Below are 25452 nucleotides of genomic sequence, written 5' to 3'. Positions count from 1 at the left end.
AATATGGGTATATGGCGCAAAAGAGTTGAAAAGGAAAAAGATTTCAAGCGAGTGTCGGGAAATAAAATGAAAAGGGTATAAGGGTATCAATTCGAATAAAGGCTGGAATTCAGTTGAGACTATTGAAAGCTATCAAACGCAAGTTAGCAAGTTAGCTGAGGGAAGGTGATACAAACGGAACGTACGTTATAATCAACATAGTGAAGACCTTCCCGTTTGTCCTGGAAACAAAGAGAAAAAAAGGAATGAAAGTGAGAACAAAGGGGGGTAGAAAGGAAGGGAAGTTGGGAAGTTGGGAAGTTGGAGATTAGGGGAGAAACAGAGGAGAGAGAGACAGCTATTATCCCCACACCGGTTCTTCCAACAGGTTTGGAAGAAAATGAGATATGTGGACATGGAACTTTGAAATAAAAGGCTTATAGGTTTATAGATGTTTAGAATGGTAATCTTCTATTCTACTCTGCTTCTACGGGAAAATAGGTGCAAGTCTGAAACACATGAAGATACCGTCTTTCAGCCGTGGACAGTTTCAACTTCAACTTGAAATAGCCCAATTAGCCCAAGTAACCCAATTAGTCCATTCCACGTCGTGTCTTTATAAGAACCCGGAATAACCCCTCAGTTCATCTCCCTACATATGTTGTATATTATAAGTCCTGTATCCAAAGGGGCAAGAATTCACCCTATTCTCTTTTGGGAAATGCATCTCCGACTCTTGTAGAAACGATCGACAAGTTCGCTGTTTCAAAATACCTTAACCCCCCATGTCCCGAACAGTTTCGGCCTTAGTCCGGAGAGTATTTGAGTTGTTGGACTTCTTTTACCCCCTGTTCTCCCTTGCATAGGCCGTGCACCCGGTATTAAGATTTAATCTATTTCTACTACGGAGTAGTATAGGACATCCTGGACGATCGGCATTGTTCTGGAACTTGTTGGGACTTCTTGATCTGCGAAAGTTGGAAAAGTCCCAATCATAGCAAATCTCCAGCATCAGGATATCGTAGGTCAGCATTTTCTTCAAGGAAGTCCATCCAGTGCTTGAGGAAGCTACTCCCACTGTTAAAAAAAAAGAATGTCGATCAGTATTAAACCCTCAAACCTCAAACCTCAAAACTCAATGGCTCATCCCGCACTTACTGACTGATCGTCTCCGAATCTCCGCAAATACACAAATGTCGCTTGGGCCGCGTCATGGCAACTATGTGCAGCTTCGTCAATATATTGAATTCGCTGCAGGTACAATACCTGCACAGTTGCAACAGTTCGTAGAAAAAGGGGGAAAAGCATACCATTCAATCTTCGCTTCTCACCCAGGAAACCCACTTCATGCTCCGCATTGCTGCGCACCAGGCTTACCACAACGGCTTCTTTCTCCCGGCCCTGGAACCCATCCACACTGCCAAGTTCAAGACCGGCGTATTTCTCCCGTAGCATTCGTGACAGTAGAGCCAATTGCCCGTTGTAAGGGGTGATCACGGCAATGCTCTCGGGCCTGATACCCGCGTCAATTAGATTGTCCACGTGTCTGGCAACCACCATGGCTTCCATCTCGTTGCTTTTGCTGTCTCCAAGCAAGGCTCCCTTTTGGCTGATCTCATCCTCTGCCTTCTCGGGGAAATCTCCGCCTTGCGTGTCCCAGAATACCAGGGGTTCCTGTGTGTCGTCTGTGCCCTCTACTTCGTAGGGTAAATCGATCAGTAGACGGGCTTTCACCGCGTCGCTGGCCATCAACTTTCCCTCGTAGAGTTCGTCGGAGGGGAAGCGCATGATCTTCTCATGCATACGGTATTGGGTGGTCAACATGCGTTTGATCCCTGGTCCGTGCAGGGCTAGTAGACGATCGAATAATGTGCGTTCCAGAGAGACACCTTTCAATGTCTCAGTGTCGGTGTTGTTACCAGTCTTTTCTTCGGTTCCCTTGGAAGTTTGTTCTTTGGAGTTCTGACCGGTGGACTTGACGGTCGGTGGTAATTGCAGGTGGTCACCGGCCAGGACAACCTTCTCTGCACCCAGAAGAGGAATCCAACATTGTGCTTCGAGAGCTTGACTCGCCTCGTCGATAATCACAACATCGAACTTCTGGTTCTTGAGTTGGTGACCACCAGCACCGTGAAGAGTAGCCAACACCACGCTACTCTCGCGCACCAGATTATCCACGCATTTAGACTCGCGCTCTCGGAACTCCTTCCGGAGCAGCTTCAAATCGTCATAGATCCCCCGCCTTTCACGACCAGACCTGGTCTTGCGAATGCTAGCCTGTTTCTCGTCAATTTCCTTGCGAATATCCTTCACAATACCCCCAGCATCAGAGGTCTGCGTAAGAACTTCAAGGGAATGCTCAAGAACAGAAGGAAGCAGACGAGCCGGATGCCCGATGCGCACCACAGGTACTTTCTTGGGAGCCAGACGTTCGACGATATTATCAACAGAAACATTGGACGGCCCACAGACAAGCACGCGCTTTCTCCGCTGAACCAATTGCAAGATCAATTCAATAAGCGTATGTGTCTTGCCCGTCCCAGGCGGACCATGAATCAAAGCAATATCCCGCGAAGCCAGCGCGAACTGAATAGCCTCCTTCTGCGAATCATTGAGGGAGGGATCGGTAAACTCCACAGGCCCACACGCCTCAGTATCCAACTGTAGCGGCGTCGTATGCCCAAACGCAACACGCATAAAATGCGAATATTCAGACTCCGACATCTTAACCATCTTCTCCATAGTCTGCCTCATCCTAGCCCAAATTCAGCAAATCAATATCCGAAAGGATCCCCACTCCGATATTCCAATCGACGTACCTTCTATACGTAACATCATTAGCAAGCTTAATAGCCCACACCTTCTTCCCCCAAAGCTCCCCAACAGCCTCGTCATCCTCCTTAGACATCCCCCCACCACCCTGCCGCCCAAACGCAATCCACACAGCGCGATCACCAGTACGCGTAACAACGCCCTCAACCCCCTTCTCCGCATCCTTCTCTTTCTCCTTATCTTTATCCTTCCCGACCTTCTTCCCTGGCCCCGTAACATCACTAACGCGCACAACATCCCCGACACGGATCCCATGTGACCCGAGACGAGGCGTCCCATCGGCAGCCCGGGATTCATCTGATGCGACTGCTGGGTCCGGGGCGAACTCGCCTACGACGCGTCCGCCGAGACCGGTCCGGCATTGCGAGAGGATGAGGCCTGTTAGGGCGTAGCCGGTTGCTTGGAGGGTTCGACGGGTTGAGGGGGAGACTGTTGCGGCTGTGCTGGCGAGTTTTGAAGAGGAGACTTCGGCGGCGTGTTCTTCGTGGAGGAGGTTGAGTTGGGTTGAGGCGAAGAGGGGGATTGGGATTGGGGTTGGAGGGGGCATTATGGGTGACGGGGGTTTTGCGCGTGGTTGTATGGAGTTCGGGGGTCGGATTTGCGTATAGGAAGGCGCTCTCGTGAAATGGCACTGCTGGCGTTGGTGTTGACGCCTTCCACAGGTTGTTGCTTGGCGGGGATAAAGAAGCTTCGGTCACCTTATGTCCGCGGGGGTGCTTCGATTGGCTGTGGATTTGGAGGCTCCTGAGGGTTCCACCTGAGGTATTGCTGTCCAGATGTGTACAACCTTTGACGCAATATAATATATTATAATATATTCCTGACATGTGTACGTTTGATGAAAATCAAAAATCAACAACCGAGAGCTAACACATAAAACATGAAAACACCATGTCCCGCATTCCTTCCACGCGGGGCAGGCAAAATGGTTTAGAGGACCCGATGACTCCTAAGAATATAGAGCCCTGAAGATAACTACCTATGTACGAACTAACTCGGGGTGACGCTGGAAATGCCACGAAAAATAATAAGTAGAAGTACCGGATTAGATTTTCAGCATACAAAACTCATGAGTGTCCTAGCTATTTTCAGTTTGACACAAGTCTTCATCCAGTCCGTACGCCAAACCCGAGAAAGCGCCCCCAAATCGTATTGCATAGTTGATAAACAATGGTGGTGCGCGGTCAAGAGTTCCAAGGAGCCGACGTTCTGGTCGGAGATGTGTAGGCAAAGAAAGACGCAATTCAAGGATTTTGGGATGGCCTGCAACTCGGATGCGACACCCTGGGCCTCTCCATTTCCGCCCACTTGTTTCATTAATACCGCCTGGGACAAGCCCTTGGCGATCCTTTTTCCCGTGGCAATCAGGACATATGTACCGACGACCAGGCGGGGTACAGGCCAAGCCAATGCACTTTGTATGTTTCCAGACATAACACAAGGAGCAACAAACAGCAGCATCCATTGCATCCAATTGACCGCAACACGGAACTGCTGAGTCGAAGTGCCGCACTCTGAAATCACCAAACTGAGGTGCTGAAGAATAGTACCAACGTTCAACCGCCAAAGAGGATCTGCAAAAGGACAAGATGTCTCGAGGTGTTAGTGCTCTGAGTATCATATCAAATATTTCAGGAGGCATATTTATGCCCCACCTTTCCCTATGAGCAAGTGATTCCTTCCAGCAGGAAGAGGACAAAACATGTGTAAGTGCACGGAAACCAGGTGAACATTGCTCTGCTGATGTATTGACAACCAGTGGGAGCACCTCGGATCTCCTCACAAACTCTGGGGAAAGCTCAACAAATTGAACATGGCGCAATGAAACGAGGATTAATCGAGCTTTCTGAGACACTCTGCTGTAACCATTGAGCAACGTCTTAGCTCGCAGAACTGCTGCAGTCACTGATGAGTTCGTATCAAGCGTATCACAGATAACGACAAGGAAACCGTGAAACCAAAATATATGTGTTTCTGGACTATCCCAGCCAGGAACAGATCTAAAGCCGATTGGCAGTTCAACCCGACTATCGATGTCCTCGTGTGTTATTTCAAGGTCCCATGCAGCAAGACGTAGAACAGCGATAACAAGTGTATTAAGCAGTGTTGATGGGTACTGCCATAATGTGTGATCGTCGATATAGAACCTCCATTGGAAGATAAAGTCCGTAAAAAACCGAAATTGGAGCTCATTCAGCGGTGTTGGTGTATCAAAGTTGATTTCCAAATCTCCAGAGACAATATGCTCGGTTTGTTTCCCAGATGTCAGATTCAGAGTTCGCTCTAAAGGTCTGCTTGCTTTCTGAAGTAGAGACTCAAACGATAGATCTGGAGCTTCGTGAACTTCTGCAAGTTTAATTCGGAAAACTGATGGTCAAATCCCATCAGTTTTTTCCCATATAGAGATTGTTATGGATGCGGTATCCAGGTCGACTGTGTAGACATAATCCAAACCGGAATGTGGTGGGCTTGGGAAAGAGACCTCTTCCCAACCATCAGGTTTGTTCTTTGCCTCTTGAAGCTGTTTTATTTTCTGGAATGTGGCTTCATCGCCTGGAGAACTGGTACATGCTTGAGGGTGGCAATAGCGAAACCATTTGCCTGCAACACATGGTAAGCACACTTGAATCGACTTTGCATCAGATGTGAGAATACCATTAATCTGCAGATTCCAAAGACCTCTGGTGACCATTTTATTGAAGTAAAACTCGATTGTACTAGTGTAGCTTTGTTCCGACTGTAAAATTTGGCTTCATTAACAGGGACCTGAGTCTGGTATTTGGAGGATGCAGCTATCAGCAACCCCTTATAATGAAGAAGCAGCGATGGAGGGCGACTTTATAGAGCACGCACAGCGATCTAAGCGGCAATGGGACGCTAAACCTAAACAGGAACGCTATACCGCTTCTATGTAGTAATTCAGCTCACCCAAGAGTACGGTGTACATTTGGCATACCTCAAAATGAAAATAACATGCTTTCCTTTAGACCTGGATATGATAGGTACCTTGGGTAAGTACCTTGTCCCTTGGACAGAGCGGCAGATGAAACATCAAGCTGGACTCAGTACCCAACATTTCGGCCAATAGTATAATCGGAATGTTGACCAGAGGGGTGAGGGTGCTAATAATAGATTATCTTGGATGTACCATATGCAGCTTCTGTGGCATCGGTCGAGCTGATCACGTTCGAGGTGTTTCAGGTTGATGAAGGAGAATATCGTATCGCTAACGAAAGGCCTCCTGTCACGTCAGGTGTATCTAATGATATGCTTCAGCTGATTCCAATCAAGGTGAGAAAAAGGGCGTTATAGGTCCAACTCTGGCAAAGGGCTTCTCCAGACGGCGAATTGAGAACGACATCCGCGACTCCACAGACAATCTCGCGCCTTCAAATCCCAGCAGGTCATCTAGGATCTGACCACCGAGGATGCCCGTTTTTATTGATTATTCAAACGGAGGGTGCAAAAAGTGGTGTAAGTGTGTTGTTCGATGTCACTGTTGAAGTAGGATGAAGACTGCGTGGTTTCAAGTGTAGGAAGAAGACGGTTGAAATGAACGAAAAGGGCATTTCGACGTGGCCTCTGGTAAAGATGCCACTGTTGCTTGACCATTGTACTCCCGTACCGATCTAAATACATATGTAGACCCTGTAGTCCTTCAAGGAAATCTATTTTATACGCAAGTACGTCGGGTGTCGGGTGTGAATTAGTTCGTATGTAGTATTTGAATCTTAGCTCGAGATGCACCTGTATTGACACCGTCTGGGTTAAAGCCCGTAGAAAGGCGGTATGATAAAGCATCCTCCATTCGTAGTTGGTCTTTAACTAGTAGCGTTCAAAGGAATGATGACGCTAACGCCTTCCGTTGTTGGTTCTACTAAGCCCTGCGGCAGTCCAGTCCGTTGAGCGTCCGTACATAGAATGACATTCAAACAAGCCTTCATCAGCGGGAAAGCAGGGAGTGCCGTTGATGTCTGTGACAACAGATCCTTTAACTCTTCGAGTCAGAGGAGGTGGCTTCTTCGGGCGGCCCCATGTTAGCCGCAGGGTTGGTTGAATGAGACATCTCAGTGCCGTTTTGGATCTTGTGGCCTGTGATAGGCGACGGCCAAGCGCTGAGAATTGTGCCTGGAGGCCAACAGCGGCAACGATTATTTGGCAACGCAGCCGGGGTTGTCCAATGGGGTGTCTAGCCCGTGCGCCGTGCGATATTTCCGATTCAAAGTCACAGTTTCGAAGGCCGGGGTTTCTTCCACGAAGAAGAATCATATCGGTAAAGAATTGTATCGAGCGAGTAAGCTGATGCCACGCTTTCCCATCCAGAGAAGCATAAACCATATAAATTCGACCAACCAGCGCAATCTCAAGTCTCAATCAAAGAGCCTCAATCTTAACCTTGGGCTCATCAACCTCAGGACTCTGCTTAACCTTCATCGTCGGCTTAAGCCCTCGAATCTCACTCTTGCAAAGCCGCAAGCGAGCCAGCTCACAATCCCCACAGCGACGCTTAACAGGCAAACAAACCGTCTGCCCAAGGCCAACGAGTAAATGATTAATCTCATGCCACTTATTACGCGGCAACCATGACTGAAGCGCCTCCCTCGTCTCCTCGGGGGTCTTGGTCTTATTCCAACCCCAGAGATTGGTAATGCGATGAACATGCACATCGACACCGATTCCCACGTGTTCACCCCATGCCGCGCTCATACATAGGTAAGCCATTTTGGGTCCGACACCGGGAAGCGCCATGAGGCCCTCTGGAGTCGAAGGAATATCGCCTCCATGCTGGTCTCTCAAGATCAGCGCTGTTGCTTTGATGTATTTTGTTTTGTTGTTGTGGAAGCCGACCGTGCGGATGAGTTCGTTTAGTCGCGTTGGGTCCACGGATAGGATGTTATTTAGGTTGAGGGTGCTGTCAACAGTCTTTGAATCATCGTCTTCTTGTTTGATCTTGATATCCTGAGCTGGGGTGTTGCCGTCTCCGAGCTCCGTGTGGAGACGTTGCATCGCTACTGCCGTAACTGTGTCTTTCGTCTGGGATGAGAGCATCAACGCGATAAGTGTCTGGAATCGACGGTCTATTGGTGATGACGCGCGCCAGAATAGCTGCGAGCATCCCATTGTGTCTACTGGTGCATCTGCAGCCGGGCCGTCTTTCCTCATCTCTTGCACAATTCCGTACATCTTCTCCCAGTTGGACGGGGGCTCGACCTTGACCGAGCCGTCGATGTCGCGGGTTTTTCGGGCTGGGAGTCGTCTTTGTTTGGGTGCCGGGGTTGATTTCTGATCGGGCTCATCTTTCACTGTCACCTTTCGCGATGTGCGTGGATTTGGGCTCTGCTTGAGGACTCGTGGGATTATGGGGCTCGCGTTTCGCTTTTGGCGCTTCAGTGGCGGTTCAAGGAGGTCTTCGATGTCCGCTGTGTCGGCCTCAGAGAGCTCGGAGAGGGAAGATTCATCGTCGCTTTTGACAGCAGACAGACTGGATGTTGTCGAAACATCTTCTGACTCCAATTCTGTCTTGATGGTCGGGATTGCATTCGCCTTGTACGCGAAACTGTTCAGAGCGCTCGCATTGGAGTTACGCGTTTGTCGTCCGATAGGGGCCGACAGAGCCTGTAGCACCTTCGCGGTGTCCCTGGAAGTGCGAGAAGTGCGCATAGCGAATCAACGGAAAGATCTGACCAGAAACAGAAAGTGACCAAACCAGACAAGTCGGAGGCAATTTCACGTGAGAGTCCTCGGGTGATCAATCCATGGACCGGGCAGGAATTCCCCAACCTCGGCGATCGCGGTGCCGACCGACTTTCCCTCCGCACTTCGCAAAGTAATTCATACACTCCACCACATTCGACATGGCGTCTCGGACACGGGGTATTGACACAAGACAACGGCTGATGAAAGAGTTGAAAGCATACAATAAAGAGGGAGAGAATGAAACATTCCTCTACCTACGTCCCGTTAATGACGAGGACCTACTACACTGGGAGGCAGTATTGAAGGGCCCAGCTGCATCACCGTACGAGGGTAAGTCCAAGTCCAAGTCCCTACCAGAACCATTTCAGTCAATCTAACGCGACAACAGGTGGACTTTGGGGCCTTGATATTCAGATCCCATCAGACTACCCTTACGCGCCGCCGACCATCCACTTCACGACTAAGATCGCGCACCCGAATATCGCCTGGAGCACGGGCGAGATCTGTTCCTCGTTAAACAATGATTGGAAACCAACTGTGAATCTCTCTGGCATACTCGCGGCTATTCAGCTACTGTTGACGGTTCCGGATCCGGATTCGCCGTTGAATCCTGACATCGCGGTCCTAATGCGCAACGGGGATTTGGCTGGTTGGGAGAGTGTTGTACGATACTGGACTGAGGAGGAGCGGTGGCAGGGAGTTCGGTGGTGATTGTTGGTTCCGAGAAACCAGCTGCGACATTTGGCGATCTCGCTCGATACCCCTTGACCACACACAAATACCGCTCTGCGGATTTCGATCATCTCGGATACCCTGCATATATTCTATATACGAATGAATGACCTTCACAGTCGATGCGCCTATACGTTTGACGATTGAGCGCAATTTTGGCATTCCGATCATCTTGCATACGTACCTTGGCACAACTTCTACATTCCGATCATCTTGTTTGTGTACCTTACATCTACTCTATATACTCCATACGAAGGGAATCTGTACAATGAGCCAAGGAGTTTGACAATTGAGCACAATTTTTGTATTATCTTCAAAGTGAAGATTCAACATGGACTAAAGTAATCACATGGAACAATAGCGTGTGCTGTGCGCTGTAAATGTTCGAGACCGCTGTTTAAAACTGTAGAAATAAAGGCCAAATGAGGCGGAATAAGGAACGCCCGCCATAAACGCCCAAGAATTAAGGAGAGGCATGAGTAGGTCGTCACGGGTCATGCGGAAAGATAGTACAATGACGAATGTCATGAAGATGCAGAACCAATGCGATGTGCTGAAAAACGCCGATTGAAAATGGTAAAGATGCAAGCAGGCGATGAGGCGAAAGTGATCATCCATTACAGAGCCATTGCGACCACGACGGCACCACCAACCATGGCGACAATCTCGCGAGCCATACCAGTAGGCAGGGCGGCGGCATTGGTCTGCAGACCGGGCTTTCCAGCAGCGGTACCCGAGGGGCTGCCGGTTGCCTCTGGAGTGATGACCGTAATGGAGGTGATGGTGCTCTGGCTGCCATCGGGCATGGTGGTCGTGCTCTTGGAGGTCGAAGTAGTCAGGCTGGTGTGCTCAGTGGTACGGGCAGAGGTAGTTGTTTTATGGGTGGTGGTTGAGGTAGTGGACGAAGTGCTCTTGGTAGTCGACAGAGTCGAAGGAACACTGGTGGTCTCCGATTTAGTGGTCTGGGCGGTCGAGGACGTAGTAGTAGCAGTGGTCGGCTGAGGAGTGGTCTGGGTCGAGACCGTGCTGGAGGTCTCGGTGGGGACAGATGCAGAGCTGGTAGAGCTGGCACTGGTCTCACTGGTAGAGCTAGCCGAGGTTTCGGTGGGCTGAGCGCTGGTAGTAGGCTCGACACTAGACTCCGAGCTGGTCTCACTAGTCTCAACAGCCGAGGAGGTGGCCGGCTCAGAAGTTGGCTCGGGGGCAGTAGTCACAGTAGGAACCGGGGCCGCAGAGCTGGCAGTAGCATTGTCCTGGCGCTTGGCAAGCTTGATCAGGCTGGCAATGGTGGGTTCTTCACCTTGCAGAGCTTCGGCGGCATCAAGGTCAGTCGGGAAGATTCCATGACGGAATTTGGCGGAGAGAGCATGCAGAGCACCATGGAGCGAGGCTGCATTGATGTCGGCAATTTCTTGGGGAGACTCACGTTGCGAGGTCCCTTGCACAGCGTCTGCTGCGAAAACTGCAGACAGACCAAGCAGTGTCACAAAGAGCAATTGAAGAAGGCTGATACGTAGCATGATGGGAGGTTGAAGATCGACAGATCTGCTGATAAGGTGGAGAGATGTGTAGAACTGGGTAGTGTAAGATGAAGAGGAAGATAAATAGAGAAGGAAAAACAACAAAGGTCAAAGGTAAGCTTGGAAGGTGAGATCTTTAAAGAAGAACGAGATGGAAGGAACCACCGGCAATGCTATCTCACCTTCTCTTTTTTTTTTTTTTTTCTTCTTTTTTGGTTTTCTATGTATTTCTTGATTTTTTCGCACTAGCAGATAAACCCGAGAATCATCGGCGTGGCTAATTTTTTTTTCACCACTTAAATGTCTCGGATCGGCCCCAAAGGCTTAATACGGACTACCGACTGGACTACTGACTGGACTATTTTGGATTATTTTAGATCCCGAGGTCCATAATGGAGTACTCGATGGAGTAAAAGGAACTGTGCCACAAAATAAAACCATAAAATCAAAAAAGACAACTCATTCTCTACTATGATTGGCCTGGTCTCAGCCCTGGCTAACAATAGCATGGAACAAGAATAAGTCGTGTTGTCATATATTTCGTTTTTACTCCATTGGGCAATTTTCAAGGGGCTATTTCCCCTGGCACTTCCATGGTTCTATATTCCACAGGATTTTATGATTTTATTAATTCACTTATGACCTCAGGATGTACCTCAACTGTACGAATAACAATACCCGTATCGAGTCGGATCCATAACCTCGCCGACCGACCGAGGCCGATCAAGAACACCGAATTCCATCTCCATATCGACCGTGACAAGTGTCGCATTCGGCGGGTTGAGGAGCATATTCGTACCGTTAAGTGCGAACCGACGATGGTCCTCGTCCTTCGCCTGCCACATACTCCACAACCGATCGATCATACCGTGGTGCAGCATGAAAGCCGGGTCTTGCGGTGACGTAAATAGGTCTTGAAGGGTCGCCCCGAGGCTGAAATGCCCGCCGCCATGCACACCCAACACCCCCTTGGGTCGTGCCGGCCAGTAGTCCATGATAGTTTGGAAATCGGACATGTTGGGCGCCGCCAGGAGTCTGTCGACAATGGTCTCGTTGTCGTAGTTGCTACTGACGAAATTGTTTAGACTTCGGTTCAAACAGCGAGGGTTGTAGTCAAAGCCTGGGGCGGGGAGTTTGGCGAATGAGACGATGTTCCGGTCAAACGGTCCCATGTGGATTTGCATGTCTTTGAAGGGTCCGCATCGCACGCAGCCGCCGCCCGTTCCGCGTGGTATGGTTACGGCGCCGCCCGAGAGGCTTTGTTCGCCCGGGTTGTACTCCCCGTCACCGGAGAGGGAGCTGTCGCTGCAATCGAAGAGAGGGCTGGCTTTTAGGTTCTCTGACCATAATGGCCAGTTCCAATACCTGGTTCGGGTTACTATGGGCTTGGGGGTCGTAAGCAATGAATGGCACTCACGGGAGATGTCCAGGGTAACCACACTCTTCCCGCAGGGCTTTCTCCCAGAGCCAGAGGAAGTGACGGTGCCATGGGAGGAACAGACCACTAAGGTGGACATTGAGTGTGTAGTTGATATGGGTGCTATGGTATGTTAGTTAGTACTCGGTCCTTGGCATCTCGAAACATTGGCTTTCAACCTACGCCACAAAATCATCGAAACGGTTCCGCACTCCTGGGTACTCTTCTCTTGGAAGATGTTGGGGCTTCCCTTGCATACATAACACTGCATTAGTATAGTCGATCCTCTCAGCTCGCTTCAGCTCTCCCCTATGTGATGTCAGTTCTCTGTTGGTCCTAAGAGAGTCAGAAAATACACACCATTCCTTCCGTACATCACGGTTGTGATTTCCGCACGGTCGCTCTGGCAGGGGAATGTCGATGGTAATACCGAATAGGGAGAAGTCTGCTGCCAAAACCAAAACCCCAAAGGTGATGACCAAGAAAGACTGATAAAAACCGATCATCCTGTCAATCCCAATTAAAAAAGGCCCCCGATCTACGGCGGATAAAACTATCGGAGAAAATCCCTACGCCTGGTCCACGAACACTGTTTATAAGTAACCCCCGGTCCATCACCACCGAGCCAATAATCCTGATAGCACCCCTTGTATGATCTGTAAGTCGACGGAGTATTTTAGATTTGCCTATTTTGGTGAGCTCGGAACAAAACCTGGATATGCGGGTTCCAGGCCTATCAGAATGTGAGCTGTCACTCTACGAAGGTCAAAGTGCATCGTACATGCTCCATAGGCGGCGCTGCACTTGTTCCCCTGCATGATATCGGGGTTTTTAGTGTTCGACCACCGCCAAAACTTGGTTAGGTTAGAACTCCATCACAATTACCTTATTTGCCTAGGTGGTGTGTCGGAGATATATGTGCCTAGTCGAACAGTGTCTGGATTTGATGTGCATATGTACTTGGACCCGTATTTGAGCGGTGGGGGAGGGATGTTCTAGTCAATTTTGAAATCACAGGTGCACTTGATATGGAACTGTGGCTCCGGCAGACTTGTTATGTTAATAGACGCCTGACCGACAACATACATCGTACCTGAGTAAGTACTCGGTTAAGGCTGGGGCATTATTACATTATCAACTCTCTAGTCAACTAGCTATTTTTACTATCTTGTGAAATTAACTTGAGCGGAAAATATCCTGGGCCGAGGTACGTTGTAGTAGGAACTACGCCGTACCGCGTTAGACCAGTTCTCTCCACAATTACAATCCACATAGGGTGTGTGAAACATTCTTTTCTCTAGTTACTGTATTCCGTAGAAAGGACATACGCTTGCTAAGCATATCACGTTGTAAACGTCACACTATGATCGCATAGTTGAACAGGAAGCTAAATAGCTAATCTTGCTTCTAACCGAGCTTCGTATATACGAACTAGAGTACGCTCTACTAGATAAGCCTATTGTTATCTAGATAGACTGTACAGCCTTTGCATGATCTCTCTCACACAGTAGATCTTATCAAACCTTTCCTTTCGTACGACAAATCGGTCTCCGAGAAATCCTCGATAAAAGCGTGTAATATTACCGTCCCCCAGGGTAAAGGCTCAAAGCTTCTGTGGACGAATGTATACCACTAAGACTGATTCATGTCTCCATGTGGCCGATGATAAGCTATCCACTTGGCGGAACAGTAGCTAGCAGTCCACTGTTCTCCATAGCCAAGCTCTGTCATCTAATAGTAAAACGTGAGTTGATTTCATGGATATTTGAACAACAACATACCTAGTTACAAGAGAATAATAAAGGAGCTAGACTAGGAGCTCTTTTTGACCATCGTATTACTATCCTAGTCGTAGTGCACCCCTACATTGTTACAGCGCTAAGAATCTATACCCTGCTCAATGTCTCAACCCCTCATTGCAGTATTTGTGATGACCACCTATATGCTTCTAGTTGGACCATTTTGCGGGATTTTGTGGGAATTGGTAATATAAGGTCGTGGGAAGAGTCATTCGTGCTTGAATTGCTTTTTTCTAGGGAAATGAAGAAAGGTAGTCATATAAATGCTACAAGCGACTGAACCTTGACTACTGTGCACTAAGTAGCGTGAGTAGTCATTCTTAGACATTCGACTAAAATTTATAAACAACACACTCGGACTATCGGAGATTTCATATCCGGAGATATAGCCAAAAATGACTGTCTAACTTGTATAAATCTCCAGACAATTACTAGTCCCGTACATGGGTTATATTCAAGAAAAGGTTCACATGTATACCCACCCACCCGCCTCTGAAACCTCCTGCGGGTGTTCACATCCCCAGCGCCTTGAGGGAGATACAACAATCGATTTATAACCTCGATTCTCTCGCGGTGAACGGTCAGCGGCTATCAGCTGCAGGGGCCGTCACGCACTGAAATTTGGTGGTTCCCGCTTTTTCCCTCCAATTTCACCCCCTGGTCGTATCCTTTTGCTATTACACAAAGAATACGAGAATAAAGAATACTGCCGCCCTCCCTCAATGCGAACGAAGGGCACCGTAAGGTGCTTACGTGGACTGCACGTCATATCTTTCCAATCCACACCATATAAGTGAGTGGAGGGCCGCTTCTTCTCCCCAGCTCTCCCTCATTTGAAAACATCTCATTCACCAAGGTTTCGTATAACCACTAACACAGAGGAATGATGTCCACGATCCAGAACCCTGGAACCTCTCTGCTCCCGCAGCTAGCATCCCCGCCGAATATATCTCTACAATTACTCGGAACGCACACGACAGGCAAGCAGACTGAAGTCGTCGATTTTGATCTCTGGGTTGATTGTTCAAAGAAAGTGGAAATCAAGACTGGAGAATTCTTGACTGGCAACGAAAGTGAGCATCGCTCTTGGGACCGGTCCAGTGAATGCAGTGACAGTTTCTCGAAAACATCATCTAGCTGGCTCCAAGATTGGATTGCTGACAGCAACGAAGGAAGAAGGTACGGTCACCAAATCAGTTGTCTCTGAACTAGTCACTAATGTATGCCAAGCTGGACGATCCGTAAACTCGTCAGTCTGCGCGATGACGACTCCGCTACTATAAAAGCTCATGCGGAGGGCCTCGCACGCAAAGTCGCGTATGGCGGATCCATCACTGTTAAAATTCACACACCACCTCTCGAGGCGGATGTTGCTGAAAACATCGCCGAGGTTCGAGCGGAATGGAGCTTTGGCTCACCATTCATTCCCACGGAACAAGCATGGGATCTGTTGGTAATGAATGCAATGGTCGACCGTAGAACAGGATTTATCTCTCTTGATGAGCCACGACCAGCCCACGGAAGATCACCATTTCGCAGGGCCATGAAATCCAACAATACTTCTACGGTCGTATCACAGGTTCAAAATGAGGAGGGCTTCAAGCATACAGTACAACAATACTCGAAATGGGGATCTGACACTTAAAAAACATCATTACCCGCCTTCCTCTCACTTATAGGTTTTCTGTTGCTGCAATAGGGAGTCCCTCATACAATTTTCACACAGTCTCTTCGTTCGTACCATGTGTTCTAGTAGTATAGTTTATACTTATATGGCTGCGATATATCTCTGGGTTAGAACATCTTGAAGTTTATTATCCAAGCATGTATCTGCTACGAGGCTTGCTTTCCGCGGTTCAGAATAAGAACGTGTAGTTTGACTGATCGAAGCTGCTAATACAACACACGTTGCGCCTTCTTCTGATTGCCCCGGGCCACATCGGCTTCTAGCTTAGACTTATTACAACAGAAATCCGCCAAGAGCATCAGATCTATTCCCGTACACAAGTACCCAATCAACAATTGTAAGGAGGCAGTTCATCTCCCGAGTGCTCAATGCCAATTTCGTACAAATCATTCGAATCATCATTTGCGTACCCAGCCCCACCAGCTTGGAGGGTTGGCTTCTTCCAAGGTTCTTTTGCAGGGTTTATTCACGCATTTCTGTACCAGCTGACTCAAGGCCCGTTCACAGTTTTATTTTCCTTCATCCCTTGGCATCTCACAGTTCACTTTTTCTGTTTTGTTTCGGTGTCAAATTTCCCACGTGGCTCCCAGCCAGTCGGATGGGCAAGCGTGGTGAGTAACAGATATTACAGACATCCGAGATTCAGGCCTTTTCACATGGCATACAGCAGAACGATCCTTGGCGGCGATGCCCGCTGCGGGGGAAAGGGTCTGGGGAACTAACCGAGGCAGATACGTGGAGAACGTGGAGGGCGTGAAGCATGCGGGTTTAACATTGACGCCGATCCTGCCAGTCTATGGAAAAAGCCTTTCCACGCAAAATCCACCATGGATGCCATTATAGGCTCTCTGGACCAGGTCCTACTCCAAACCACAGCCTCCTGGGCTCACATTGTGGGCAAGTACTCGCCTCAGAGAATCGAGTTCGTGGGCACACTTGTCGCTCAGGTCCTTACCTTCTGGCTACCATCCGTATGCTATATGCTCCTCGAAGTGATAGCACCCTCCTTCTCCGAGCGCCACAAAATCCAACCTGCACCCAAACAGCCAACCCGTCGCGAGATCGCACGCTGCTTTATGGTCGTGGTACAGAACCAGATCATAGCATCTATACTTCATCTGACATTGCTGTCTGCAGCCAGCCATGCTGGCATGAACTCTACATATCGCATCGAGACCTCCCTACCAGGCCCAGTCGAGATCCTCCGCGACGTTTTTCTCAGCCTGTTGATGCGCGAAGCGTTATTCTACTACAGTCACCGAATCCTGCATATACCCAGCCTCTACATCCCCATCCATAAGAAACATCACCGATTCACTGCTCCCATTGCGCTGGCTGCTCAGTTCGCCCATCCGATTGAGCACATCTTCGCTAATACATTGCCCATCTCTCTGCCGCCGCAGTTGCTGGGGAGTCATATCGTGACCTTTTGGATATTTTTAGCTTATGAGCTTGTCAACACGGCGACGGTTCACAGTGGGTATGATTTCTTTTGGTACAAGGCAAGAGCGCATGATCTTCACCATGAGAAGTTCAATTTGAATTATGGGTCGTTGGGGTTGTTGGACTGGGTGCATGGGACGGATAAGTTGAAGAAGCATCGCACTGTATGAATATCGTTATTGATTTGGTACTTTAACTCCTCTTGTGCAAATCAATCTGGATATTTGTTTCTGGGGGCTACCTGGGCAATATCGGTGCGGCCAATGATGCACCATGGATTTGTCCCGTGTATGGGGTGCGGGAACGCTCTTTCCTTCCTCGCTTCGTGACTTCCTCGTTTCCTTCAGTTCCTTCAGTTCCTTCCTTCACATCAATACCTAAAGGTACCTAGCCGGCACACGACGAACTCGGAAAGTGCAGCCTTCCAAGGTTGTTCCCATGTGAGATACCCGGAGGTTCCAAGGTTCCGAAGACAATGAGATCCATGGTTCCATGGTTGCTGCTCTTGGCAGAAGTGGTTTGGGAAGGCGGTAAATGATTGCAATATAGTAAATGTCGGCTATAAATATCCTGAGACAATCGGCTCTGAAAAGGAAATAAATCGCGGTCGCAGTTTCTCCCAGTTCTGGCAACGTTCAGCTTCATCTCGGCGCCCAGAACAACCTGTAAGCTTATTCCAAGCCACGTAGCTGGGCTGGACCACGGGTCTGGCGGTCGGGCCTGGGGATGGAGTTTATAACTAGTTGACAATGGCATACCCAATTAATGAGACAATCTGAACTTTAGAATATGGATCTCTAGAAATCTATTTGTCGATCTAGTCAAGTTATGTTGCGCTACGGACAATGTATGAACATTCGAAACATACAACATAAGGCGATGCGTTGTCCAGAAGAGAAATAATAGATCATGTGCATACGGGGGTCTGGGGACTGTTAAGTCGAGTGTCTCAGGTCTATGTATAGAGAGCGGTTGGAAGCCCATGGGCAGGTGGGTTTGTGGCGTCAAGACAAGTGTTTTAGCGAATAAAAAAGCAAAAAGTAAACGATCGTATTGACTTTGTGATTGGATTTCTAGAATCTGGGCACGCTTGACATTGACTCCCCTATAGTCTTGACCCCTTTAGACCCTTAGAATCATAATGTTGGACCCCCTAAGACCCCTGAAGTGCGATCGACTTTGCCTAGATGGAGATGCGTCATCGCCAAGCGAGGGTTATCCACTCAGGGTTTGAGGGAGGCAACAGGATAGATTTCATAGTACATCGTAAGTTATGTAGGGATTGGGTGCATTGGATAAATATAGTGATACACGTATGTTGTATAACAGTAGAGTACGTATATATGTACATTGGACCTAGAGTACCATCATCGAATAAGTTAAAAAGGAAACAGTCCCAACCCGAAACAAATAAATAAATATAAAAATGAATATGAATATCAACCAATCAATATCAATCATTCAGGGTCACCTCCACATAAAAATCCACCGTAATATGACCCCTTGCTGATCAGAACAAGCAGCCAATGTATAGCCAATGTACATCGGACCCTTGGCGTAGCACAGCCCATATTGTCGGAGGGGTCTTGGCCTTTCCAAAACCCTTTATCCCTTGCTCTCTTTTCCCTTTTCTTTGACCTCACTTTCGTTTCTCAGTCTGTCATTCACTCTCTTTTTAATCTGAGCGCATATTTTCCCACTCTCGTTCATACCAAATTTTTGTTCGCTCTTTTTCCAATTTCATCATGAAGTCCTCCGTCGCCTCCATGGCCACGGCCATCACCATGGGAGCCTCCACCGTCCTCGGTGCCGCAACCAACCTCAAGGCCCGTGAAAGCGACATCACCCCCATCACTGTCAAGGGTAATGCCTTCTTCAAGGGCGATAAGCGCTTCTACATGCGCGGTGTCGACTACCAGCCCGGTGGTTCTTCCGACCTCGCTGATCCTATCGCTGATGTTGAGGGTTGCAAGCGTGACATCAAGAACTTCAAGGAACTCGGCCTGAACACAATTCGTGTCTACTCCGTCGATAACTCCAAGGACCACGACGAGTGCATGAACGCCCTCGCTGAAGCCGGCATCTACCTTGTCCTCGACGTCAACACCCCCAAGTACTCCCTCAACCGTGCCGAGCCCGAGATGTCCTACAACGATGTCTACCTTCAGTACATCTTCGCTACCATGGAGAAGTTCGCCAAGTACGACAACACCCTGGCCTTCTTCTCCGGTAACGAGGTTATCAACGACGGTCCTTCCTCCAAGGCCGCTCCTTACGTCAAGGCTGTCACCCGTGACATGCGTACCTTCCTCCGCGCTCGCAAGCTCCGCGAGGTCCCCGTCGGTTACTCCGCCGCTGATGTCGACACCAACCGTCTCGAGATGGCCGAGTACATGAACTGCGGTACCGACGACGAGCGCAGCGACTTCTTCGCCTTCAACGACTACTCCTGGTGCGACCCCTCTTCCTTCACCACCTCCGGCTGGGACCAGAAGGTGAAGAACTTCACCGGCTACGGTCTTCCTCTCTTCCTCTCCGAGTACGGCTGCAACACCAACAAGCGCGAGTGGCAGGAGGTCAAGGCCCTCTACTCCACCAAGATGACCCCCGTCTACTCTGGTGGTCTGGTCTACGAGTACTCCGAGGCTGGCAACGACTACGGTCTGGCTAAGATCGACGGTGACAAGGTCACCACCAACAAGGATTACGATGCTCTCAAGAAGGCCTTCGAAGCTACCGAGAACCCCTCCGGCAACGGCGGCTACAACTCTACCGGCGGTGCCTCCGGCTGCCCCAAGATGCAGAAGCCCAACTGGGATGTCGACTCTGACTCTCTCCCCGCCATGCCCAAGCCTGCCAAGAAGTACCTGACCGAGGGTGCCGGTAAGGGCGATGGCTTCGCTGGCAAGGGCTCCCAGAACGCCGGTACCAAGTCCTCTGGCACTGCCACCCAGGGCTCCGGTGAGGTCTCCTCTGCCACCGGCGGCTCCGCTGCTTCCGGCACCAGCTCCGAGGGTGCTGCCGCTAGCCTCAAGCCTTTCCAGTTCAGCTTCGCCCCCGTTACCGTCGGCCTGGTGACTGTTGTCTCCACTGTCTTCGGTGCTAGCTTCGTCCTCCTGTAATGCTCCTACCTTTAATCAAGGGGCTTCATATCTTTTTCGATTCTCCCTGGCATGTATCTTTTTTAACTGGCTTTCATCTTTTACCTTGTGATAATTGTCGCTTGGGCTTTGCAAATTGGGGCGAGATGCGTTCTAGTTGGTGTATAGCTGTCCTTAGTATCTACGTCTAGTGTTCAATGAAACGGAGCTGATCTGCTCATATATTCCGGTCATTGGTAGTCAGCTGCCGTAGAAGTAATCCAATAATTCCACTCGCATCATCCCAACGTTCACTTGTGTTGGATATGGAGTGTCGGATGATACTTCATACTCCAGTGAATTTGTTTTCGGTATCTTTTCAGTATGTTTTCATGGGGGTTGCGGGTTCACAAGGAAACCACTCTCTGCTCGAATAACTAATGTTGCCAAAGGCATACAGTGTTTCCACTGAATTTGCAAGTCAGTTAGCCACTCCAACAGACGCTGAGGGGATACGTAACTACTAGGCGTGACCTCGTACGCCTCTTATACGTACTCCGCCCCTAGAATTCCATTTCAATAGTATTGATAGCCTGGATGCTACCAGTGGCTCATTGGATTCAGCTTACAGACACATGCTCTCTTGAAGATCTTGCATGAGATGTATTTTATTGATACTCTGTCTTTTGGAGGTTATATAAAAATCTAATCGTTAAGGCCCAAAACATCTACTATATAAATTTGATAGACAAACCCAACATCTGCTCCCTGCAACGCCCAGTTCTGTAAATATATAAGAATCAAAGACCTACTTGCGAGCGCGACCTGAACCAGAAGCTTCACCTGAACCAGAAGGACGACCTGAGCCAGAAGGACGACCTGAACCAGAAGCCTGACCTGAACCAGAAGCCTGACCCGAACCAGAAGGACGACCTGAACCAGAAGGACGACCTGAACCAGAAGGACGACCTAAACCAGAAGCCTGACCCGAACCGGAAGCACGACTTGACCCAGAAGCACGACTTGAACCGATCTTATCAATATCAAACCGCATATGTAGCTTGCCTCCTATAAACCAGGTGAGGATTCTAGAGATCTGATGCGTGCCAGCGGGCCAAGCTGCTAGAACAAGAAAACCCACCGCCCTTCCCAGCTGTGTCCCTAGGATGCGCCGAAATCGCCCAGTGCCCCTGTCCCAAGTTTGGGTTGTTGGAGGCCCAGATCTATCTTCAGGACCCCCCGCGACCCCGTCACTTTTGTAGATCACCTTCCCAACCAAGGGGAGGGTCTCATCATTCTTAACATGCAACATGAAAACATATCGGAGTGTATCGATATTGTGGTGGTGTTTGTACAAAGCTAGAGCAATCTCATTCCAATGGGGCCCGGACTCCCTGAAAATTTTCTTAGCAATGATAGCACCGCTTATAGTATAATGCTCGTAAGAAGACACCTTGGTCAATATGTCATTCTGCAGAATTGAATGACGGTAATTGGCATCTGGAAGTTTAGCCGATTGAAGAACCAACGTAATTTCTTCCGGTGCGGGACGGGACGAGGTTTCCCATATCTTAAAGAGAGCCGGAGTCCGAGCAGTCGCACGGGTTAGATCGTCAACAGTTAGTTTAGAAAGGAGTGCTTTAGATGGACTACTATTTTGGTTGTCGGCCATCCGGTTTTCAAATTCTATACCGCGCTCTTCGAAGGCTCTGACTTCGTCCCTAGTAGGTGTTGATTGTAGTATGGGGATCAAGTCTGTATTAAAAGATGCGGACATAGACGCGGAAGCCCTAGTCATTCGCATGCGAGGAGTCCTGGGGCTCGCTTCAAGCTCAGGGGCATCTGTACCGGGATCTTGCTCGGCTGGTTCTGGACTGGGCGTGGCCGGATTAATCTGTAGCGAGCTGCGCGCTGAACTCCTTTCACTTATAGTTCGGCGAGCTCTCTTTAAGCCTCTTGTGTCTTTTGATTTCTCATCGTCGCCGGCACCATCCTCGCCTCCACGTCTCCGTTTTTGACTCTCGGGAGTGAGAGTGGCGGGGGTTTCAACAGGTGCAGTGTCAACCGTTGCACCGCTTTGCGCAGGTGGTGGAGTTACTTCTTCCTCATTTTCATTATCGGTGGGACGGCGGCGATGTAGAAGTTTCTTGAAGGCAGCTCGAGTTATGGCCATCGTGTTGGGAGTATAAAATGAAAATATATAGACAGATTTGGAAATCTTGGAGGGTTTCTGATATTGGTATTTGGGAATTGGTATGCTTGAATGACTTACCTAGGTGCTGGACCAAGCGGATATTATATAGTCCAGGACCAAAGGCCATATCAGAGAGGATGGTTCATGAACAAGTCAGTGCTTGCATCCGATCTAAGTTAAGATGAAAGGAACAGAACAATGGATATATTTAGAGACTCGAAGACCAAGGGGATTCCAGATATATGAAGACGACGCGGGTGGGTTGAACATGTGATTCAACAGTAGAACAAAGGGAATTGAGGTAAAGGATGTGGATCAAATGGCAAATGGCCGAGAGATAAAGACGTCGATACGGCGCACATAATGTAACGAGAACTATATTATTGAAACAAAGCAACGAAGCAGGGTGTGATGGTTGACTAAATATAGCTTGAAGCCGAGTGCCGAGTATGACAACGAACTGGAGATGAAAGAAGTCGATTCTCCAAGGAAAGTTCAAGTGTGATAGAAATGGCTGTCCCCAAGGTCATCAAAGATTCATTCTCATTGCCATTAAAATCAAGAGCGACGTCTTGAAAGATCTGTTCTACTGGAAATTGCGAAGTGTGGCTGCCGATGCAACTGCAAACGCCCAGCTTCCTGCATTCGCCACATCTCGGTGTGGACGACTGACCTTATCGTCAATTGTTGAGGTTACGAAACAAGAAGCTGGGAAAATCAAGAAGAAGAAAACTGCTGCAATCAATTTACTAAGAGAAGGCCTTTCATAGATGGCCGAGCTAACAAGCAATCAAAACGGTTGATCCCAAAAAGCATCCCATCTATGGGCTCCAACACCAATGAAAGCTTCAATCCACGAAGCTGCTTGACAACCATCGCTTCCCAAGCATCAAAATCATCCCGGGAGCTAATTTGTAGGGTGATTTTGTGAAGGGTAACGTTATCCAGGTCTGATAACTGGTAGGATTGATCCGGCCTTATTCCCTGGACCCAGTCTTAGTCTGCTGGTAGCTGCTCCATATAACGGAGGATTTTTAGCTGCGACTGGTGCTGCATCGACTCTCTGCACGGATGCTGGTGAGAAATTGAGAGAAAAAATGCCTTCTGTAGTAGATGATAGCTCGGAATAAGCAAGGGTCATAGTGTTAGGCTCTACAGTATTTAGGGACTAGAAAGGCAGAAGGCAGAAGGGAGTTGTGTTAGGAAGAGAGGAACGAGCTGGGAAACAAGTATCTAGCAAACACAGTTCAAATGGATTTTTCACTCCCCTGATAGTCAGAGATTCTACTTTCTCAAGTCAACAGCCAACTCGGGATGTGCGGGATCAACCGTGTCACCTGGACAGGGAGCCCTACTTCACATAATACAAAAAGACCCAAGGCATGTACCTAGATACGTAGGTAATATTTATGATAGAAGTAGCTAAACCGAGTTCATCAAGGATATCGTAGAGCAAAGTAAGAAAACCCCCAAAGGATTGACTGACCTCTCATTAGCTTGCAGGACTTTACGTAGACTGAAGCAGGCAATAACCACATCTAGTTCAAGAGACATCATCCTCCCGACCACACCGTAGCAACCTGAATCAAACCAGAACAGACTCACGGTTACCCACGGTTACCACCCCATCCTGCGGAAAACCTCCAATCCTGCCCGACCTCTCCAAGCCCTCTCACCAGACCTACAACATTATCAGCAAACCCAGCCTCACCGTTGTTAACTCTCTCCCGGCGCTCGCGCTCAGTACCCGAACTAGCACCACGAAGACCGAGCAGCTGCCGCGTACTATGCCCCTGCAAGCGATCCGCATCCATCCTCGTCAAAAGATTACCTTCGCCGTGCCGCCGAGTCCAAGCCGCCTGCTTAACAGCCGGAGCCCAGTACTCCGCCAGAGAAGACTCATCGCGACCGAACGCGTAGCACTTAGCCAGCGGAGAGTCGGACGCCGGTACAAGCGACGCATTCCAGCGCGTGTGGACGACTTCGTACCTCTTCTCCATGAAGAAGATAACCGGCCACGTGATAATCCAGAGCTGGAGGATGACGACAGCCCACCAGACGAAACTGTTCATGCGGAGTCGGTTGATCCAGTGCGGAGAGTATATTGTGACGGACCCTTGGGAGATGACGAGGCTGAAGCCTATGGAGCCGTGGTAGTTGAGTTCGCGGATGTGTGAGGAGAGGACGTTACGCATAGCGTTGGAGTTGAAGCCGCGGACTTCGCGATGCATAGTGAACCTGGGTTGATTCCATTGAGATTAGCAGGGTATATCGCACGCGAGGAGGCAGAGCATACGATTTCACAGGAGCGGGGTCACGACAGAATCGCTCACACCACATCATCAGGTTTTTCGCGTCTAGCGAGCTAGTATTATTTTGCTCGTCGGCATTATTTCGGGCCAGGATGGCCTCGGTGTCCCCCGACAGACTAATAGCAGCACGCGACTTGGGCAGCGTATATGTGCTTGAGCGAAGAATGCCTCCCCGATACGCGGGTGTGACGTCCTCATCTGTAAGAATTTGGACTTCCCTCCAGTTCGCCCCCATGTGGTCGCCCTCCCAGCCGGTCAGCATGGTCTCAGCTAGATCCAGCGCGAAGCAGAAGTCTGTGACTGTGTAGTATTCATCTTTCTTTTCGCCCTTACTCACTTCGGTGTGGGTTCCGTGAATGTAGAGCAGTGGGCGTGGCGGCAGCTTCATTTGCCGGCTGATGACATTGTAGAGCCTGTCGCAGTCGCTCGAGAGCGCTGGGTCGAGGGTGAGAGAGACCTTGTCGCGAGGTTTGGCATTCTCGCTGCCGGGGAGAACATAGGCTGAGTCGATTAGACGGAGGGGTCGGATGTTTGTGGGAGGCTGGGCAGGCTGGACAGGCTGGGTGGGTCGGACATACTGGTCAGGGGCGATAATGGGCTCGGTGTTATCTGTGTATGGAGGAGGCGCGTCATCAAATGAACGGAGGGAGTGCGACGATGACGCAGGCCGACCGGCCTGGTGGAGGCGGCCCATATTTTCGGATTTTTCGAGAGAAAAGGAATCAAAATACTCAAAGTGGCGAATCTCCAAGTACTGAAA

At 49.2% G+C, this 25452-nt stretch overlaps 11 protein-coding genes across 11 annotated transcripts; 5 read left to right on the top strand and 6 right to left on the bottom strand.

Annotated features, from left to right (window-relative positions):
* Positions 1–971: 971 nt before the first annotated feature.
* On the bottom strand, positions 972–3358 carry N7489_005777 (putative DNA helicase; the record flags this gene model as incomplete). Its single annotated transcript, XM_056711529.1, has 4 exons — positions 972–1056; positions 1138–1198; positions 1290–2734; positions 2799–3358. 4 exons carry the CDS (start codon positions 3356–3358, stop codon positions 972–974), a joined length of 2151 nt encoding a protein of 716 aa, XP_056569950.1.
* A 1991-nt stretch (positions 3359–5349) lies between these two features.
* On the top strand, positions 5350–5726 carry N7489_005776 (uncharacterized protein; the record flags this gene model as incomplete). The annotated part of the gene is made up of 2 exons (XM_056711528.1): positions 5350–5424; positions 5574–5726. 2 exons carry the CDS (start codon positions 5350–5352, stop codon positions 5724–5726), a joined length of 228 nt encoding a protein of 75 aa, XP_056569949.1.
* A 1459-nt stretch (positions 5727–7185) lies between these two features.
* On the bottom strand, positions 7186–8472 carry N7489_005775 (endonuclease III domain-containing protein; the record flags this gene model as incomplete). Its single annotated transcript, XM_056711527.1, has 1 exon — positions 7186–8472. One exon carries the CDS (start codon positions 8470–8472, stop codon positions 7186–7188), a length of 1287 nt encoding a protein of 428 aa, XP_056569948.1.
* Positions 8473–8666: 194 nt separating this feature from the next.
* pex4 (putative ubiquitin conjugating enzyme (UbcJ)) lies at positions 8667–9219 on the top strand (the record flags this gene model as incomplete). Its single annotated transcript, XM_056711526.1, has 2 exons — positions 8667–8838; positions 8897–9219. 2 exons carry the CDS (start codon positions 8667–8669, stop codon positions 9217–9219), a joined length of 495 nt encoding a protein of 164 aa, XP_056569947.1.
* Positions 9220–9857: 638 nt separating this feature from the next.
* On the bottom strand, positions 9858–10760 carry N7489_005773 (putative GPI anchored cell wall protein (Dan4); the record flags this gene model as incomplete). Its single annotated transcript, XM_056711525.1, has 1 exon — positions 9858–10760. One exon carries the CDS (start codon positions 10758–10760, stop codon positions 9858–9860), a length of 903 nt encoding a protein of 300 aa, XP_056569946.1.
* Positions 10761–11416: 656 nt separating this feature from the next.
* Positions 11417–12683, bottom strand: N7489_005772 (tyrosinase family protein; the record flags this gene model as incomplete). Its single annotated transcript, XM_056711524.1, has 4 exons — positions 11417–12125; positions 12178–12300; positions 12361–12486; positions 12538–12683. 4 exons carry the CDS (start codon positions 12681–12683, stop codon positions 11417–11419), a joined length of 1104 nt encoding a protein of 367 aa, XP_056569945.1.
* A 2176-nt stretch (positions 12684–14859) lies between these two features.
* N7489_005771 (uncharacterized protein) lies at positions 14860–15621 on the top strand (the record flags this gene model as incomplete). Its single annotated transcript, XM_056711523.1, has 2 exons — positions 14860–15155; positions 15207–15621. 2 exons carry the CDS (start codon positions 14860–14862, stop codon positions 15619–15621), a joined length of 711 nt encoding a protein of 236 aa, XP_056569944.1.
* Positions 15622–16490: 869 nt separating this feature from the next.
* Positions 16491–17276, top strand: N7489_005770 (sterol desaturase family protein; the record flags this gene model as incomplete). The annotated part of the gene is made up of 1 exon (XM_056711522.1): positions 16491–17276. The coding sequence occupies one exon, from the start codon at positions 16491–16493 to the stop codon at positions 17274–17276; it is 786 nt and encodes a 261-aa protein (XP_056569943.1).
* Positions 17277–18851: 1575 nt separating this feature from the next.
* Positions 18852–20228, top strand: gel1 (1,3-beta-glucanosyltransferase gel1; the record flags this gene model as incomplete). The annotated part of the gene is made up of 1 exon (XM_056711521.1): positions 18852–20228. The coding sequence occupies one exon, from the start codon at positions 18852–18854 to the stop codon at positions 20226–20228; it is 1377 nt and encodes a 458-aa protein (XP_056569942.1).
* A 766-nt stretch (positions 20229–20994) lies between these two features.
* Positions 20995–22359, bottom strand: N7489_005768 (uncharacterized protein; the record flags this gene model as incomplete). The annotated part of the gene is made up of 1 exon (XM_056711520.1): positions 20995–22359. The coding sequence occupies one exon, from the start codon at positions 22357–22359 to the stop codon at positions 20995–20997; it is 1365 nt and encodes a 454-aa protein (XP_056569941.1).
* A 1628-nt stretch (positions 22360–23987) lies between these two features.
* N7489_005767 (uncharacterized protein) lies at positions 23988–25386 on the bottom strand (the record flags this gene model as incomplete). The annotated part of the gene is made up of 2 exons (XM_056711519.1): positions 23988–24618; positions 24677–25386. 2 exons carry the CDS (start codon positions 25384–25386, stop codon positions 23988–23990), a joined length of 1341 nt encoding a protein of 446 aa, XP_056569940.1.
* Positions 25387–25452: the final 66 nt, after the last annotated feature.

Source organism: Penicillium chrysogenum (genome assembly GCF_028827035.1).
Source record: "Penicillium chrysogenum strain IBT 35668 chromosome Unknown utg000002l_segment0_segment0, whole genome shotgun sequence".
NCBI classification, from domain to species: Eukaryota; Fungi; Ascomycota; class Eurotiomycetes; order Eurotiales; family Aspergillaceae; genus Penicillium; species Penicillium chrysogenum.
The sequence above is the reverse complement of the archived record's forward strand: the minus strand, read 5'-3'. Positions and strand labels throughout refer to the sequence as shown.